The following is a 19,374-nucleotide window of genomic DNA, read 5'->3' as shown; positions in this document are numbered from 1 at the left end:
CCTCAAAAAGCACAGTTCTGGCCCCCCTCCCCCTTCCAAATGTGAACAAAAGGCTCTCCAGGAGCGTTCTTTCCTGGCCATCTACTAATGTGGTTAAGATGTTCTGCTGTGGTAGGTACACTATGTAGCTCTGCTGTGGTAGGTACACTATGTAGCTCTGCTGAGGTAGGTACACTATGTAGCTCTGCTGAGGTAGGTACACTATGTAGCTCTGCTGAGGTAGGTACACTATGTAGCTCTGCTATGGTAGGTACACTATGTAGCTCTGCTGTGGTAGGTACACTATGTAGCTCTGCTGTGGTAGGTACACTATGTAGCTCTGCTATGGTAGGTACACTATGTAGCTCTGCTATGGTAGGTACACTATGTAGCTCTGCTATGGTAAGTACACTATGTAGCTCTGCTGTGGTAGGTACACTATGTAGCTCTGCTATGGTAGGTACACTATGTAGCTCTGCTGTGGTAGGTACACTATGTAGCTCTGCTGTGGTAGGTACACTATGTAGCTCTGCTATGGTAGGTACACTATGTAGCTCTGCTATGGTAGGTACACTATGTAGCTCTGCTGTGGTAGGTACACTATGTAGCTCTGCTGTGGTAGGTACACTATGTAGCTCTGCTATGGTAGGTACACTATGTAGCTCTGCTATGGTAGGTACACTATGTAGCTCTGCTGTGGTAGGTACACTATGTAGCTTCACTACACTGAACAAAAATATCAATGCAACACTTTTGGTTTTGCTCCCATTTTGCATGAGCCGAGAAACATTTTCTACATACAAATTACTCTCAAATATTGCTCACAAATCTGTCTAAATCTGTGTTAGTAAGCACTTCTCCTTTGCTGAGATAATCCATCCCACCTCACAGGTGTGGCATATCAAGGTGCTGATTAGACAGCATGAATATTGCACAGATGTGCCTTAGACTGCCCACAATAAAAGGCCACTCTGAAAAGTGCACAGTTTTGCCTTAAATAGTTGTGCGAAGTTTCAGAATATTGGCAGGAACTGGAACACGCTGTCGTATACGCTGATCCAGAGCATCCCAAACATGCTCAATAGGTGACATGTCCGGTGAGTATGCTGGCCATGCAAGAACTGGGATGTTTTCAGCTTCCAGGAATTGTGTACAGATCCTTGCAATATGGGGCCGTGCATTATCATGCTGCAACATGAGGTGATGGTCGTGGATGAATGGCACAACAATGGGCCTCAGGATCTCGTCACGGTATCTCTGGGCATTCAAAATGGCATCAATAAGATGCACCTGTGTTCATTGTCCATAACATACACCTGCCCGTACCATAATTCCACCGCCACCATGGGCCACTCGATCCACAACGTTGACGTCAGCAAACCGCTAACCCACACGACGCAACACACACTGTCTGCCATCTGCCCTGAACAGTGAAAACCAGGACTCATCCGTGAACAGAACGCCTCTCCAACGTGGCAGAATGTGAGCATGTGCCCACTCAAGTCAGTTACGACGACGAACTGCAGTCAGGTCCAGACCCCGATGAGGACGACGAGCATGCAGATGAGCTTCTCTAAGACGGTTTCTGACAGTTTGTGCAGAAATTCTTTGGTTACGCAAAACCGATTGTTGCTGCAGCTGTCCGGGTGGCTGGTCTCAGATGATCATGGATGTGAACATGCTGGATGTGGAGGTCCTGGTGTGGTTGCATGTGATCTGCGGTTGTGAGGCCGGTTAGATGTATTGCCAAATTCTCTGAAACACCTTTGGAGACGGCTTGCCAATTGCACGCTCCCTCAAACGTTGCGACATCTGTGGCATTGTGCTGCACATTTCAGAGTGGACTTTTATTGTGGGCAGTCTAAGGCACACCTGTGCAATATTGATGCTGTCTAATCAGCACCTTGATATGCCACACCTGTGAGGTGGGATGGATTATCTCGGCAAAGGAGAAGTGCTCACTAACACAGATTTAGACAGAATTGTGAACAATATTTGAGAGTAATGGGTCTTTTGTGTATGTAGAAAATTCAGATCTTTGAGTTCAGCTCATGCAAAATGGGAGCAAAACCGAAAGTGTTGTGTTTATATTTTTGCTCAGTGTATGTAGTTCTGCTATCGTAAAGTTATACTACAGTAAAGTTATACTACAGTAGGTATACTATGCAGTTCTACTTCAGTAAAGTTATACTACAGTAGGTATACTATGCAGTTCTACTACACTAAAGTTATACTACAGTAGGTATACTATGCAGTTCTACTATACTAAAGTTATACTACAGTAGGTATACTATGCAGTTCTACTATACTAAAGTTATACTACAGTAGGTATACTATGCAGTTCTACTATACTAAAGTTATACTACAGTAGGTATACTATGCAGTTCTACTACAGTGAAGTTATACTACAGTAGGTATACTATGCAGTTCTACTACAGTAAAGTTATACTACAGTAGGTATACTATGCAGTTCTACTTCAGTAAAGTTATACTACAGTAGGTATACTATGCAGTTCTACTTCAGTAAAGTTATACTACAGTAGGTATACTATGCAGTTCTACTACAGTAAAGTTATACTACAGTAGGTATACTATGCAGTTCTACTACAGTAAAGTTATACTACAGTAGGTATACTATACTAAAGTTATACTACAGTAGGTATACTATGCAGTTCTACTTCAGTAAAGTTATACTACAGTAGGTATACTATGCAGTTCTACTTCAGTAAAGTTATACTACAGTAGGTATACTATGCAGTTCTACTTCAGTAAAGTTATACTACAGTAGGTATACTACGCAGTTCTACTACAGTAAAGTTATACTACAGTAGGTATACTATACTAAAGTTATACTACAGTAGGTATACTATGCAGTTCTACTACAGTAAAGTTATACTACAGTAGGTATACTATACTAAAGTTATACTACAGTAGGTATACTATGCAGTTCTACTTCAGTAAAGTTATACTACAGTAGGTATACTATGCAGTTCTACTTCAGTAAAGTTATACTACAGTAGGTATACTATGCAGTTCTACTTCAGTAAAGTTATACTACAGTAGGTATACTATGCAGTTCTACTTCAGTAAAGTTATACTACAGTAGGTATACTATGCAGTTCTACTACAGTAAAGTTATACTACAGTAGGTATACTATGCAGTTCTACTACAGTAAAGTTATACTACAGTAGGTATACTATACTAAAGTTATACTACAGTAGGTATACTATGCAGTTCTACTTCAGTAAAGTTATACTACAGTAGGTATACTATGCAGTTCTACTTCAGTAAAGTTATACTACAGTAGGTATACTATGCAGTTCTACTTCAGTAAAGTTATACTACAGTAGGTATACTACGCAGTTCTACTACAGTAAAGTTATACTACAGTAGGTATACTATGCAGTTCTACTACAGTAAAGTTATACTACAGTAGGTATACTACGCAGTTATACTACAGTAAAGTTATACTACAGTAGGTATACTACGCAGTTCTACTACAGTAAAGTTATACTACAGTAGGTATACTATGCAGTTCTACTACAGTAAAGTTATACTACAGTAGGTATACTACGCAGTTCTACTACAGTAAAGTTATACTACAGTAGGTATACTATGCAGTTCTACTACAGTAAAGTTATACTACAGTAGGTATACTACAGTAAAGTTATACTACAGTAGGTATACTACGCAGTTCTACTACAGTAAAGTTATACTACAGTAGGTATACTATGCAGTTCTACTTCAGTAAAGTTATACTACAGTAGGTATACTATGCAGTTCTACTACAGTAAAGTTATACTACAGTAGGTATACTATGCAGTTCTACTACAGTAAAGTTATACTACAGTAGGTATACTATACTAAAGTTATACTACAGTAGGTATACTATGCAGTTCTACTTCAGTAAAGTTATACTACAGTAGGTATACTATGCAGTTCTACTTCAGTAAAGTTATACTACAGTAGGTATACTACGCAGTTCTACTACAGTAAAGTTATACTACAGTAGGTATACTATGCAGTTCTACTTCAGTAAAGTTATACTACAGTAGGTATACTACGCAGTTCTACTACAGTAAAGTTATACTACAGTAGGTATACTATGCAGTTCTACTACAGTAAAGTTATACTACAGTAGGTATACTACGCAGTTATACTACAGTAAAGTTATACTACAGTAGGTATACTACGCAGTTCTACTACAGTAAAGTTATACTACAGTAGGTATACTATGCAGTTCTACTTCAGTAAAGTTATACTACAGTAGGTATACTATGCAGTTCTACTACAGTAAAGTTATACTACAGTAGGTATACTATGCAGTTCTACTACAGTAAAGTTATACTACAGTAGGTATACTACGCAGTTCTACTTCAGTAAAGTTATACTACAGTAGGTATACTATGCAGTTCTACTATTGTACCGTTCTACATGTACTAAGCTTGTTTCTGACGCTTTCAGGACGACTTGTGCCTGTGCCTGTGGACTCCACTGCTTTCTCCCATTACACAGACATTGTGTATTTCCCCCAGAAACCCCCCACAGAAAGCTGCCGTGGAGAGCCAGAGATCCGGCGTCTGGGGGCGCTCTCTCCCTTCTCCCCTACATACCTTGGAGATGATCAGAGGACCCCTGTGCTCCAGACCCCCTTGAAGGGTAAAGCCCCAGGGTGCGCCCCCCTGTAACTCCACATGGACGTACTGCAGCGGCTCTCGAATCCCATCAGTGGCCGGAGGATCCATCAAGGAGGAAGTCCTGCTTCAGTTTACCATGAACAATCCCACGTCTTCCTGAATCCAGGGGGTTGAGGGAATAAGAAGGAGCCGCGTAATGGCCAGTAAGCAGACGGACGACATTCCACAGGCAGGACATCCACTCTTTCTTCCTAATGACAAGGAAATAGGGGAGGGGCCAGCACTGCCAGGGGCTACACTTTACCGGGGGGCGGGGCTTACAGGCGACGGAACCTGGACGCTGAGGAAAGCGGTGAAGCCGCGCTGCTTTGTGCTGTGATGCGGTTTTGATATGAAGTAATACTATACTCTGTAAGGACCTCCTGACGTCATCCCTAGGTCACGTGGGTCGGCTCTGCTACCACAGGTACTGGCCGCCTGCAGAGTAGGAAGGTCAGGGATGGCTGCTCAGCAGCGTCTGTAGCACTGAGAGGGGAGAGAGTCTGTCAGTGCTGGAGAGGTGGATGTGACTACTGGGGAGGGGCTGAGGATTGTATGCAGCGGGGGCTGCTGTGTGGGATTGTATACTGGGGGGGAGCTGCTGTGTGAGATTGTATACTGGGGGGGGGCTGCTGTGTGAGATTGTATGCTGGGGGGGCTGCTGTGTGAGATTGTATGCTGGGGGGGCTGCTGTGTGAGATTGTATGCTGGGGGGGCTGCTGTGTGAGATTGTATGCTGGGGGGGCTGCTGTGTGAGATTGTATGCTGGGGGGGCTGCTGTGTGAGATTGTATGCTGGGGGGGCTGCTGTGTGAGATTGTATACTGGGGGGGGGCGCTGTGTGAGATTGTATACTGGGGGGGGGCGCTGTGTGAGATTGTATACTGGGGGGGGGGGCTGCGGGATTGTAGGCTGGGGGCGCTGCTGCGTGGGATTGTAGGCTGGGGGCGCTGCTGCGTGGGATTGTAGGCTGGGGGCGCTGCTGCGTGGGATTGTAGGCTGGGGGCGCTGCTGCGTGGGATTGTAGGCTGGGGGGCGCTGCTGCGTGGGATTGTAGGCTGGGGGGCGCTGCTGCGTGGGATTGTAGGCTGGGGGGCGCTGCGGCGTGGGATTGTAGGCTGGGGGGCGCTGCTGCGTGGGATTGTAGGCTGGGGGGCGCTGCTGCGTGGGATTGTAGGCTGGGGGGCGCTGCTGCGTGGGATTGTAGGCTGGGGGGCGCTGCTGCGTGGGATTGTAGGCTGGGGGGCGCTGCTGCGTGGGATTGTAGGCTGGGGGGCGCTGCTGCGTGGGATTGTAGGCTGGGGGGCGCTGCTGCGTGGGATTGTAGGCTGGGGGGCGCTGCTGCGTGGGATTGTAGGCTGGGGGGCGCTGCTGCGTGGGATTGTAGGCTGGGGGGCGCTGCTGCGTGGGATTGTAGGCTGGGGGGGCGCTGCTGCGTGGGATTGTAGGCTGGGGGGCGCTGCTGCGTGGGATTGTAGGCTGGGGGGCGCTGCTGCGTGGGATTGTAGGCTGGGGGGCGCTGCTGCGTGGGATTGTAGGCTGGGGGGCGCTGCTGCTGCTGCGTGGGATTGTAGGCTGGGGGGCGCTGCTGCTGCTGCGTGGGATTGTAGGCTGGGGGCGCTGCTGCTGCTGCTGCGTGGGATTGTAGGCTGGTGGGGGCTGCTGCTGTGTGGGATTGTATGCTACCATAGTAGTTATACTACAGTACATATACTATGCAGTTATACTATAGTAAAGTTATACTACAGTAGGTATACTATGTGTGGGATTGTAGGCTGGGGGGGCTGCTGTGTGGGATTGTCACTTTATGTGATATGAACTTTAAAATACTTCTACTTATCCGGGCCATTCTGAGATTGTTTTTTCTTCACATATTGTACTCCATGACAGTGGTAAAATTGAGTCAGAAAATGTTATTTTTATTTATAAAAAAAAAGCCAAATTTACCAACAATTTTGATAAATTTACAAATTTTATTTCTCTTATAATAGATAGTAATACCTCCAAAAATAGTTGTTACTTTACATTCCCAATATGTCTACTTCATATTTTGATCATTTTGAAAATGTGATATATATATATATATATATATATATATATATATATAAAATGAAAAATGGATGAGCAGCACACAAATCCAGGAGGTGCAATTCCTTGGAATAGATCACGGACTATGATCCATAGGATATAGGTAAAAAAGAATCCAAGGCAGCACACAGATATCCGTGAAAAGCAAAGGGTATTTTATTCACCCATGTGTGGACAGCAACGTTTCAGCTCTCTATGGAGCCTTTGTCAAGCCATAATACTCAGTGCAAACTCAGGTGCTTATAAAGCATACAAATTTAACAGAATGTGATTACATAATTATATTCCAATTAATACATAAACATTACTAAAATCAGTGAATCTCGACTGTACATGATTATAATCTAAGAAGTATAGCCACACAACAAAAGGTATCAAAACAGTGCCAAGTGTCACAAATATTGATCATCTATACATACAGTTATAGTGCATAAAAATAGTCAATTGATAATCCCTTGCAGGTGTACATAATAGTGTTAATTAAAAATTAATTAACTTCTGGACATCTCACATGACTCTGGAGACCGCAGGACTCACTCGGCATCCGGAACTTGACACTGCGCAGGCGCGGGAGATGTTCCCTCCCGCGAGACTGTCTAACTCTATGGCATACAGCAACCAACGGCCCACAGTCAAGATGGCGGCTCGGCATCACACACGGACCGAGCGTGCTCACTCCCAAAGCTAGGCGGGCATAGTCAAACAGGCACAGCGATCATGTGACCAGTCACCTGACACTCATGCATAGCAACGAACCTGTTACACTATTGATTTCCAAGTTACTCAACCATAACAAAGGGGGTCCAGCGGTATGAACCAGGCTAGTGGCTAACACCACTGTCACCTTTAGCCACCTCATCCCCATAATTATATTCTTAAAATTGTCAATTTATAGGTCCACACAATATGAACTTTCACACCTGTTCTCCATATATGTGAAGCCTCCGCCGGGGGAACCAGACCAGAGGCGGCACACCGTAGTGGGTCCAGTGAACACAGACGCCACCGTGAAGTGACTCTGTGTCATTGTCCCCACATCGGGAGGACCAAGCAGACATCCATAAACACTGTCGGTGTTAAATAACCATCAAACACACATGTGCCATGCCTGCAGTCACCGTCCACCCATGTTCTGTCAGGGAAACTCGCTGTCACAGAACGCGTGTGATGCCAACTCCCACCCCGCCCATATCGCCGGGCAGCAAGCATATATTCATAAAAAGCAATTAATTCAAAACAGTAGTACTTCTTTTAATCATCATTAGTTGCCAATCGGGTCCTGCTGTCTTCCAGTTTCCAAGGAGACAATCCATTGTAAGATATATTTTCATGTTGATCTATAGAAAAAATATTTAAAAAAAAATACAAAATATTAATTATTGGTTTTAATACAAAAATTGCACTTGTATAAAACCTTACAAGGAAGACAAGCAGAATTCACCAGAACCCCCAAGGACAACACAACAAAAGGGTAACATCACAAGGCTGGGACAACCAACACAAATAGACAAGGATGTGGGGGAAGGATAACCAAAACAATAACCAAAACAAAGCGGCTTGAGAAAGGCTCTTGTATGAGCTGAAACGTTGCCTTCCACATGGGTGAATAAACACCATTTCAGAACCAGTTCAGTTATGAAGTCACTTTCTGGGGCTTACATATTAGAAACCACCCATAAATCACCCCATTTTAGAAACTACACCCCTCAAGCTATTCAAAACTGAGTTTACAAGCTTTGTTAACCCTTTAGGTCCCCCACAAGATTTAAATGAAAATGGGATTAAAATTTCAAAATGTCACTTTTTTTCTTCCAGATTTTAAATTTTCATATATATTTTTTTTTTGCAACACATCAAGGGTTAACAGCCAAATAAAAGTCAAAATCTATTACCCTGAATCTGGAGATTACAGAAACACCCCATGTGTGCTCAAAAACCGAAGTATGGGCGCACAGCAGGCTTCAGAGTGGAAGGAGCGCCATATGGCTTTTGGAGAGAATTAGGAAACGATTGGCTGTGAAAATGAAGAATTAAAAATTTTTTCCAAAAAAGTTGCTTTACACCCATATTTTTCACTTTCACAAGGGGTAACAGGACAAAATGCACCCCACATTTTGTTCCCCATTTCCCCCCGAATACGCCAACACCCCATATGTGCTCAAAAATGATGTATGGGCGCACAGCAGGGCTCTAGGGTCAAACAGCAAAATATGGATTTTGCTGACCTGAATTGGCAGACATGTATTTTAGGTGCCATGTCGCATTAAATAAATTCCTGAGGTCCCCAGAAAAGAAAAACCCAAACATGTGACCCCATTTTGGAAAGAGCACCTCCTTACGAACATTTTAAGTGGTAGAAAGGATACTTTTCAGCAGACAGGTGTCTCACAGAATACAGAAATACTTGTGAAAGCATTTCAAACCACATATTTGTGGGGGGAAAAAATTACTAGCAGACCCAAATTTTTTTCCACAGGAGGTTAAAGGAGAAAATGCACCCTAGCATGTGTTCCCCATTTTTCTCTCCATTCAGGAAACACCCCATATGTGCTTGTAGCCTGCTGTATGGGTGCACAACAGGGAAACGGCAAAATATTAATTTTGCTGACAAGCCTGAATTGGCAAACATGGATTTTAGCTGCCATGTCGCATTAAATAAATTCCTGAGGTCCCCAGAAATGAAAAACCCCAACAAGTAACCCCATTTCGGAAAGAGCACCCCGTACGAATATTTTAAGTGGTGGAAAGGGTATCTGTCAGCAAACAGGTGTCTCTCAGAAGACAGAAATACTAGAGAGAGGATTTCAAAGCACACATTTGGAAAAATGAAAAATTACTAGCAGACCCCAATTTTTTGCTTTTACAAGGGGTTAAAGGAGAAAATGCACCCCAGTATATGTTCCCCATTTTCTCCCGTTTTTGCAAACACCCCATATGAGCTTTTAGCTTGCTATATGGGCGCACAGCAGATCTCTAGAGGCAAGGTGCCAAAACAGTTTTTTGCAGGCCTGAATAAACAGACATGGATTTTAGGTGCCATGTCGCATTAAAAAAGTTCCTGAGGTCCCCAGAAATTATAAAACCCCAAGAAGTGCCCCCTTTTTGGAAAGTGCACCCCCGTACGAACATTTTAAGGGGTGGAAGGTCACTGTTGTCTCACAGAAAAGAATATGTTGTGGTTGTTGGAAAGTGGATATGCAAGCGAGGTGGACTAAATCAGAGGTATGAAGTGGAAATATTACAGGGAGCATAAATGATGAAATTAAATTAATACTCAATGGATGAGTGATAGATTCTGAAACACTCCTGCATGCATAGGCCATGTTTTTCAGGGCAGGTTTCGAAGTGGTAAATGGTGTCTTTCCTTATCCCCTTTTAGGGAACATAATAGGGTTATGCTGGTATAATAGTTATCCACATAGAGGTGGTAACCCTTATCCAGCAGTGGGTGCAGTAAATCCCACACGATCTTCCCACTAACTCCTAGGACGGGGGGCATTCTTGGGGTTCTATCCGGGAATCTCTCCCTTAATAAACGTTGAATTTGTGGGTGTACCCGGAGCTACTCTCACAAAGTTTGTATATTTTTATGCCATACCTTGCACGTTTGCTAGGCAGGTACTGGCGGAATCTAATCCTCCCTTTGAACAGTAATAGGGACTCATCTACACACAAATCTTTATCAGGGTTGTACACCTCACCAAACTGTGCTGAAGTGGTCAATGACAGGCCTAACTTTGAACAGACGGTCAAATGTTGGTTCGTTTTGGGGTGGGCACTGTGCATTGTCATTTTAGTGTCGGAATTTCCGAATTGAATCTAATCGATTCTGGGTCATGGTCTGACTGTAAATTGGAGTCTGGTAGAAAATGTCCGAACTCCAATATTGCCTAATGGTTAGTTTTTTTACACTGCCCATATGCAGCACGAGTCCCCAAAATATCATCTCTGCTGCACTTACTGGGGTCCAACCTAGGGGTCTAGCATATGCTTCACCCAGCTTTCCACAAGCCTAATAGTACAGCTTTCATCTCCCCTGGTATAGAACGTTGCATATTCATCAATGTATCCTATTTTCTGCAAGTGTGATATCCTTGTGATTAGTCCTTGAGATGTTCTTCCAATTGACCTGTAATTTTTGTGACTGTTGTAATGCTTGTGATCTGTAGTGATTTTATGGCCCATCCAGATCCTTAGCTTTGTTTACCTACATATAGCATCTCTTCTCATGTGCCTTACTTCAGTGATTAATGAGCTAAATTACCCCTAGTTCTCTGATCACACTTCCTATAAATATAGACCCAATCTAAGGGGAAGAACTCGCAGGGCGCCATTTTGCCTAAGCGCTTGGCAGTTAATCATTGCAGTTATTGGAGACTGAGATTCTATGTGTACTACTCTAACAAAGTTACACATGGCACAGGTATGCTACGATATTGTCTCACTCAGGCTCTGGCTGTTCTTCTCATCACTATGGCTGTCTACTTTCATATTCAACCACACCTTCCACCCTATGTCTCCTCTCTCCACATCAGTCCCTCCCTCCTTCCCTTACCCTTGTTCAGTTCCCATACACTTTATACCCTCATGCATTACAATGACCCATCTTCCTCCACGGTGCAGCATAAAAAACACCAATATAAATCTTTCAACCACTTGCTGTCTATTTCTGTTCTCCTGCTACTAGCTGCTGGGGATATTTCACCAAATCCTGGCTATGCTGCTACGCAGTTAAAATCTATATAGTTTAATTTATATGATATTCTATATTTGGTTATATGCTCCCACCTAGTGGTCGTTTTTGGTAATGCACATGTTTTTCTGTTCGTGATATGTCATTCATTTCATTGCTCCACCCCTTCTTCTGTGTATCTCACTTCCTGTTTTTCCATACTGCTCCAGGCATTGAACAGGTACACATGTATTCTCATGTAAGCTTACAAAAGCATCATCTTTTGACCGCACAATACCAGAATCCATCTGTTCTGCTGTACTCTGTTATCTGGCTTACAGATAAAGCAACTTACACGGATAAACTCGGTGTTGGGGAGTTCAAGCTATCTGATAAGGATTGTCCGCAGTGATTATATCTGCTTATACAGGCCAGACATAGAGGTCTCACTAGGGATAAATCGCTATTACAACAATCGGAGTCAGAATACTGGCTCTCCCTCTTGCTAACTTCTCCTCTGCCACACACAAACTCCAAAAATCTGATTAATGTTCACTGCACATCCTTTTCAGTCTCTTTTAACTGCACACACTGGAACGCATGGTCGGTCCGTAATAAACTACCCACAATCCACGATTTCTTCCTCTCATGCTCTTTGAACTTGCTAGCCCTTACAGAAACCTGGCTTCAACCCTCTGACACTGCTTCCCCTGCTGCCCTATCCTATGGTGGCCTTCACTTCTCCCACACCCTCAGACCTAATGACAGATACGGTGGAGGAGTAGGCATACTACTTTCTCCACAGTGCACATTTAAGGTCATTCCCCCTGTACCCTCTCTCACATTCCCCTCTTGAGGTTCACACCATTAGACTCTTCCATCCATTCCCCCTGAGAGTTGCAGTTATCTATCGTCCCCCAGGCTCCCCCCGCCAATTTCTGGATCACTTTGCAGCTTGGCCTCCTCACTTCCTATCTTCTGAATCACCAACTCTTATTAAGGGTGATTTTAATATCCCCATTGATGATCCTATCTCCCCATCAGCCGCTCACTTTCTTTCTTTAACCTCCTCTCTTGGCCTATCACAACTTACTTCCTCTGCCACGCATGAACAGGGCAATATACTTGATCTAGTCTTCTTCCGTCATTGCTCAGTCTCAAACTTTAGTAACTTATCCTTCCCACTTTCTGACCACAATCTTCTTTCATTTACCATAAAGACCTCTCACTTTTCTCATGGCAATCCTACCTTTCACACTTACAGAAACCTACATACCATTAACTGCAAGCATCTTATTAACGCCCTACAATTAGCTCTTACCCCAATCACTTCCCTCCCCTGTCCAGACTTGGCTGCCAATCATTACAACCAGACCCTCAAAACTACCCTTGATGAAGTTGCTCCAATATCAATCCGTCCCTCTCGACACAGAACACGGCAACCCTGGCAAACACCTGAAACACGTTTTCTTCAGCGCTGCTCCAGATGTGCAGAACGCTTATGGAGAAAATCGCGAATATCATCAGACTTCCTCCAATATAAATATATGCTCAAAACATATAATTTGGCTCTCAACATTGCCAAACAAAAGTACTTCACCTCTCTCATCTCCTCACACTCAAATAACCCAAAACGACTCTTTGACACTTTTCATTCCCTTCTAAGCCCTAAAGTTCCAGAACCTGTCACTGACCTCTGCGCTGATGCCATGGCCACTTACTTCAGAGACAAGATTTGCAATCTCCCAGTCCCTAAATAATTTCAATCATACTCCCTCCAATTCTTCCACATGCTCTCTCTCCTCTTTTGACCCTATAACAGAGGAAGTCTCCAGGCTTCTCTCTTCTTCTCGACCCACAACCTGTAGTAGTGATCCTATTCCATCACACCTCCTCCAGTCCCTCTCCCCGGCTGTCATCACTCACCTAACTACAATTTTGAACCTCTCTCTCTCTCTTCTGGTATCTTTCCCTCCACTTTTAAACACCCTATTATCACTCCACTACTAAAGAAACTATCTCTTGACCCAACCTGTGCTGCTAACTACAAACCTGTTTCTAACCTCCCCTTCCTCTCTAAACTCCTTGAACGTCTTGTCTACTCTCGCTTAATAAGCTATCTCTGTGCAAACTCTCTTCTTGACCCCTTACATTCTGCCTTTCGCCCTATTCACTCTACAGAAACTGCCCTTACTAAAGTGTCTAACAATCTCCTAACAGCAAAAAGAAATGGTCACTATTCTCTACTGTTTCTGCTGGATCTCTCTGCAGCGTTTGATACCGTAGACCATAAACTCCTCCTCACTATGCTCCACTCAATTGGCCTTAAGGACACTGCTCTCTCTTGGTTCTCTTTATAGCTCTCTGGGCGCTCATTTAGTGTATCATTCGCTGTCTCTTCTTCTTCTCCTCTTCCTCTTGATATCGGTGTTCCTCAGGGCTCAGTAGTAGGTCCTCTACTCTTCTCCCTCTATATAGCCCCCATCGGACAGACTATCAGTAGATTTGGCTTTCAATACCATCTCTATGCTGACGACACCCAACTATACACTTCATCCCCTGACCTCACCCCTACTTTACGCCAAAACACCAATAATTGTCTGTCAGCTGTCTCTAACATCATGTCCTCTCTGTATCTAAAACTGAACCTCTCAAAAACTAAACTTTTTGTCTTTCCCCCATCTACTAACTCAGCTAAACTTGATATTTCAGTCTGCAGCACTATCATAACTCCTGTGCAACATGCCCGCTGTCTTGGGGACACATTTGACTCTGATCTTTACTTTGTTCCTCATATTAAATCACTTACACACGCTTGTCGTCTGCACCTCAAGAATATCGCCAGAATCCGCCCTTTTCTTACGGTGGAAATGGCAAAAACTCTTGTTGCCTTGATTCATTCTCATCTTGACTACTGCAACGCATTACTAATCGGTCTCCCTCTCACTATACGCCCCCTTCGGTCTGTCCTAAATTCTGCAGCCATGCTCATCTATCCATCCAACACTGATGTTACTAGTCTGTGCCAGTCACTTCACTGGTTGCCCATCCACCACAGAATACAGTTCAAACTTCTCACCCACAAAGCTCTCCACAGTGCTGCATACATCTCATCTCCATCTACCACCCTACTCATGCTCTCCATTCTGTTAGCGACCTAAGCGACCTAAGATAAATAACCTCCATAATTCGTACCTCAAACTCCCGTCTTCAAGATTTTTCTTGAGCTGCACCTACTCTCTGGAATACTCTGCCCCGGAATACTAGGTCAATTCACAACTTCTCCACCTTAAAACGTGCCTTAAAAACACATCTTTTTAGGCAGGCTTATCAAGCTACCTAAACTGACTATTCCCCGACTAAACCTCCCCCCACCAACTCCTTTGGCATGAACTCTATCCTCTAGTAGTCCCAAACCCGAAGCAGATCGGCTGGCACAACTCCTGTCAGTTCAATAATGGCTCAAATCCTACTTATCACAATCAACTACCTTATGTGTCACCCCCAATTCCTCATAGATTGTAAGCTCTTGAGAGCAGGGCCCTGACTCCTAGTGTTTCAGTTGCATATTAGGCAGTTAGTTTTGTTTCGTACATGAACCCTATGAATTTGTAAAGCGCTGCGGAATATGGTGGCGCTATATAAACAAATATTTATTATTATTATTATTATTATTATTATTATTAAATCGATTCCGGGTTATGGTCAAGTCAATTTGGAAGTTTGTGGGAAACTCTGGAATTTGGGGCTGATAATCGTCACGGGGTGGGGTTCATAAGGGTTCACTCTGGGGGGCTGCCTCCTCTGATACCCTGGGGCGTCTTCTAGAGGGTCCTTCATCAGCGGATGATGATGAGGGGAAGTGACATCCTCTTCTCCCTCACTGGCAGACTTAGTATCTGAGGCAAGCATGGCGTATGCCTCTTCAGCTGAGTATACACGTTGGGATGGACGGGCCATTTTTATTTTATTGTGGTGTGATGTGTGAAACGTGTAAACCTTTATTTAGTGTGGGGTGTGAATGTAGTGTTTTCACACGTGAAGGGGCTTGTAATAAATTAGAACTTTAAATTTAGAAGAAAAGTTGTAAAAAAATAAGTATTTTCTGCACACAAAAAAAGTATTTGCTGCACACAAAAAGAACTTGCAGTGCAAACTGAGCAGACACAATCCGTAATGGACAATGATTGGTGCTCAGTGTTTGCAAAATGCACACACGCAAATTGTGCGTTCGTGCAAAAACCTAAACTCACACAAACTGAAATTTATACACTGCTCAAAAAAATAAAGGGAACACTTAAACAACACAATGTAACTCCAAGTCAATCACACTTCTGTGAAATCAAACTGTCCACTTAGGAAGCAACACTGAGTGACAATCAATTTCACATGCTGTTGTGCAAATGGGATAGACAACAGGTGGAAATTATAGGCAATTAGCAAGACACCCCCAATAAAGGAGTGGTTCTGGAGTGGGGCCAGTAATGGTGTGGGGTGGCATTTCTTTGGAGGGCGCACAGCCCTCCATGAGCTCACCAGAGGTAGCCTGACTGCCATTAGGTACCGAGATGAGATCCTCAGACCCCTTGTGAGACCATATGCTGGTGCGGTTGGCCCTGGGTTCCTCCTAATGCAAGACAATGCTAGACCTCATGTGGCTGGAGTGTATCAGCAGTTCCTGCAAGACGAAGGCATTGATGCTATGGACTGGCCCGCCCGTTCCCCAGACCTGAATCCAATTGAGCACATCTGGGACATCATGTCTCGCTCTATCCACCAACGTCACGTTGCACCACAGACTGTCCAGGAGTTGGCAGATGCTTTAGTCCAGGTCTGGGAGGAGATCCCTCAGGAGACTGTCCGCCACCTCATCAGGAGCATGCACAGGCGTTGTAGGGAGGTCATACAGGCACGTGGAGGCCACACACACTACTGAGCCTCATTTTGACTTGTTTTAAGGACATTACATCAAAGTTGGATCAGCCTGTAGTGTGTTTTTCCACTTTAATTTTGAGTGTGACTCCAAATCCAGACCTCCATGGGTTAAAAATTTGATTTCCATTTTTTAATTTTTGTGTGATTTTGTTGTCAGCACATTCAACTATGTAAAGAACAAAGTATTTCATAAGAATTTTTAATTAACTCAGATCTAGGATGTGATATTTTTGTGTTCCCTTTATTTTTTTGAGCAGTGTATGCAGGGCCGGCGTCATAACCCGGCATCCCCGGGCAAGTGCCGGGGCCCAATGCTCCTGGGGGGGCCCACTGAGCTGCTATGAGCACTTCCATCAATACAGATGGGAGCTCTCACTGCTGTCATTTCACATACGCAGTACCCCTCTGGTGGGCCCTCTGAGCTGCAGAGACTCAGGACACGCCCCCTCTACACAGGACACGCCCCCCTCTACACAGGACACACGCTGCCTGAGGAGACTGGAGAGAGACCGCAGGGCTGGAGCTGGAGCAGAGAAGTGTGAAGACAGTCTGTGAGTGAGTCTGCACTGTGACTGTCTCTTCTCTGTGGGACAGAAGGAAAGGGGGGGACGCTGCTGCTTCATTCTATTTAGTTGTGTTACTGTTTTATTAAGCTGATTGTCTCCATGACACCTGCCCCCCCCCCCCCCCCCCCCATATCCTGTCCTATATCACCCTCATGTAGCCCCTGCTGTCTCCTTTCCTCCCTCATGTATCCAGGGCTCCTGTCCCACCCTCCTATCTCCTATTGCTGCCCTGCACAGACCTCCTGCCACTACTTGTATGAATCCCCCTCAGAGCCCCTTCAACCTACTTGCTGTGTCCACCCCTCCTGTCCATCCAGGGCCCCGGGCCCCTGTCTCACTCCTCTGCCTCTCATTATGGTGGCATCTGAACCGCATTCACCATAAGAACCTTCTAACGTCACAGGGTCATGTGACTGTGCCCCCCCCCACCCCGTACTGTGCCCCTTTATACCCTGCATTGTGCCCTCCTACCACACCCTGTGCAGTGCCCCTAGTCATTCCCTGTACTGTGCCCTCTTATACCCTTTAAGGCTACTTTCACACCTGCGTTAGGTGTGGATCCGTCTGTTATCTGCACAGACGGATCCGCACCTATAATGCAAACGCTTAGATCCGTTCAGAACGGATCCGTTTGCATTACCATGAACATGTTTGTTCATGATAATGCAAACGGATCCGTTTTGACTTTACATTGAAAGTCAATGGGGGACGGATCCGTTTGAAAATTGAGCCATACTGTGTCAACTTCAAACGGATCCGTCCCCATTGACTTGCATTGTAAGTCTGGACGGATCCGTTTGCCTCCGCACGGCCAGGCGGACACCCGAACACTGCAAGCTGCGTTCAGGTGTCCGCCTGCTGAGCGGAGAGGAGGACAAACGGTGCCAAACTGATGCATTCTGAGCGGATCCGCATCCATTCAGAATGCATTGGGGCTGGACGGATCCGTTCGGGGCCGCTTGTGAGACCCTTCAAACGGAGCTCACAAGCGGAGCCCCGAATGCTAGTGTGAAAGTAGCCTTATCCGGTCACTGTATGGTGGTTTTATCATTGTATGGCGGTGTTATCACTATATGGCGGTGTTATCACTATATGGCGGTGGTATCCAATAACTGGATGGCCATAACTGTATCCCTTTCTGCCCACACCACTTTTTTTAGACCTGGCATGAGCGGGAAAAGATACAGATTGCGGTGTTAAGGACCTTTGCGCCACATCTGTGTCAGAAATACGCCTAATATAGACGTATTTCTATATAATAAATGACCACCTAATTGTATTATCATTAGGGGGTAAGGCTAATATCGTTATATTATATAGACTCTAGTGTATTATACTGTGCCCTGTATTTCCCAGTAGAAAATGATCCTTGGGAAGCACAGTCCTCATCCCTGACCACAGGACCAGGCAGCGCTCTGTCAGTACATGGCGGCCTCCCCTATCCGCCACGCTGCTCCGCTGTGTACTGGGGCTTATTCTGACACTAGGGCTGGGTTCACATCAAATTTTTTCCATCCATTTAATGCATACCAAAAATGTATGCGTTAACAGATGCCTCAGACTGATGCCGTACAGTGGCGTCCGTTCACCATACAGTTCCATGGTAAAAAAACATATACGTTAACCTCTGCATTTTTTACTTGACTCTGCAGGATACAAAAACGTGGAGTGCTGCACATTTGTATACATCCAACCGATAGGAAAAACGTAATGTGAACACACATTGGGGGGGAGGGGGGCGTACTAAATTTCGCTGTGGGGCCCAGTCAGTTCTGGCTCCATCACTGCACATCTCCTTCTCTCCTCCAGGCCTGGCCCACTGCTGCAGCGGCCGGAGGAGAGAAGGAGCGCAGGGAGCTGCGGTTAGTGAATGACAGGACCACCAGCTCCCCTGCAATGATAGGTATGTGAGGGGGCCACTGGGGGGTCATTCATCACACTGTGAGGGTCCCTTACACAGTATAATGACTCCCAGTGCCCCCCATTTAGTATAATGATCCCCATTGACCCTCCATTTAGCATAATGACCACCAGATCCCCCATTAAATATAATAACCCCTCGTGCCCCCTCCATACAGTATAACCCCCAGTGTGGGGGCGACTGGGGGTCATTATTCTGAATGGAGGGTCACTGTGGGGTCATTATACTGTGAGGGCCCTTTACATAGTATAATGACCCCCAGTGTCCCCCATTTAGTATAATGATCACCAATGACCCTCCATTCAGTATAATGACCCCCAGAGCCCCCTCCATACAGTATTCCCCCAGTGTGGGGGCTACTGGGGGTCATTCAGGGCCGGCTCCAGGTTCATGTGGGGAGCTGGGAGCTGCGGTTAGTGAATGACAGGACCACCAGCTCCCCTGCAATGATAGGTATGTGAGGGGGCCACTGGGGGGTCATTCATCACACTGTGAGGGTCCATTACACAGTATAATAACTCCCAGTGCCCCCCATTT

General features: G+C 45.0%; 1 protein-coding gene across 2 annotated transcripts in view; it reads right to left on the bottom strand.

Annotated features, from left to right (window-relative positions):
* Positions 1 to 11,675, bottom strand: part of SHROOM4 (shroom family member 4) — a 166,999-nt gene extending 155,324 nt beyond the window's left edge. The window contains exon 1 of one of the 2 annotated variants that reach the window (XM_040405591.1): positions 11,176 to 11,675. Coding sequence is in view for 1 of the 2 variants with exons in the window: in XM_040405590.1 (XP_040261524.1) it covers positions 4,594 to 4,725 (132 nt within the window). In the remaining variant the exon portion in view is untranslated. Of the gene's footprint in view, positions 1 to 4,593; positions 5,072 to 11,175 lie in introns of those variants that run through there. The other variant, XM_040405590.1, reaches the window with a different exon arrangement.
* Between the last annotated feature and the right edge of the window lie 7,699 nt (positions 11,676 to 19,374).

This window comes from Bufo bufo, chromosome 8 (assembly GCF_905171765.1).
Source record: "Bufo bufo chromosome 8, aBufBuf1.1, whole genome shotgun sequence".
Taxonomy (NCBI): Eukaryota; Metazoa; Chordata; class Amphibia; order Anura; family Bufonidae; genus Bufo; species Bufo bufo.
This window is presented reverse-complemented; position numbering and strand designations above follow the sequence as displayed.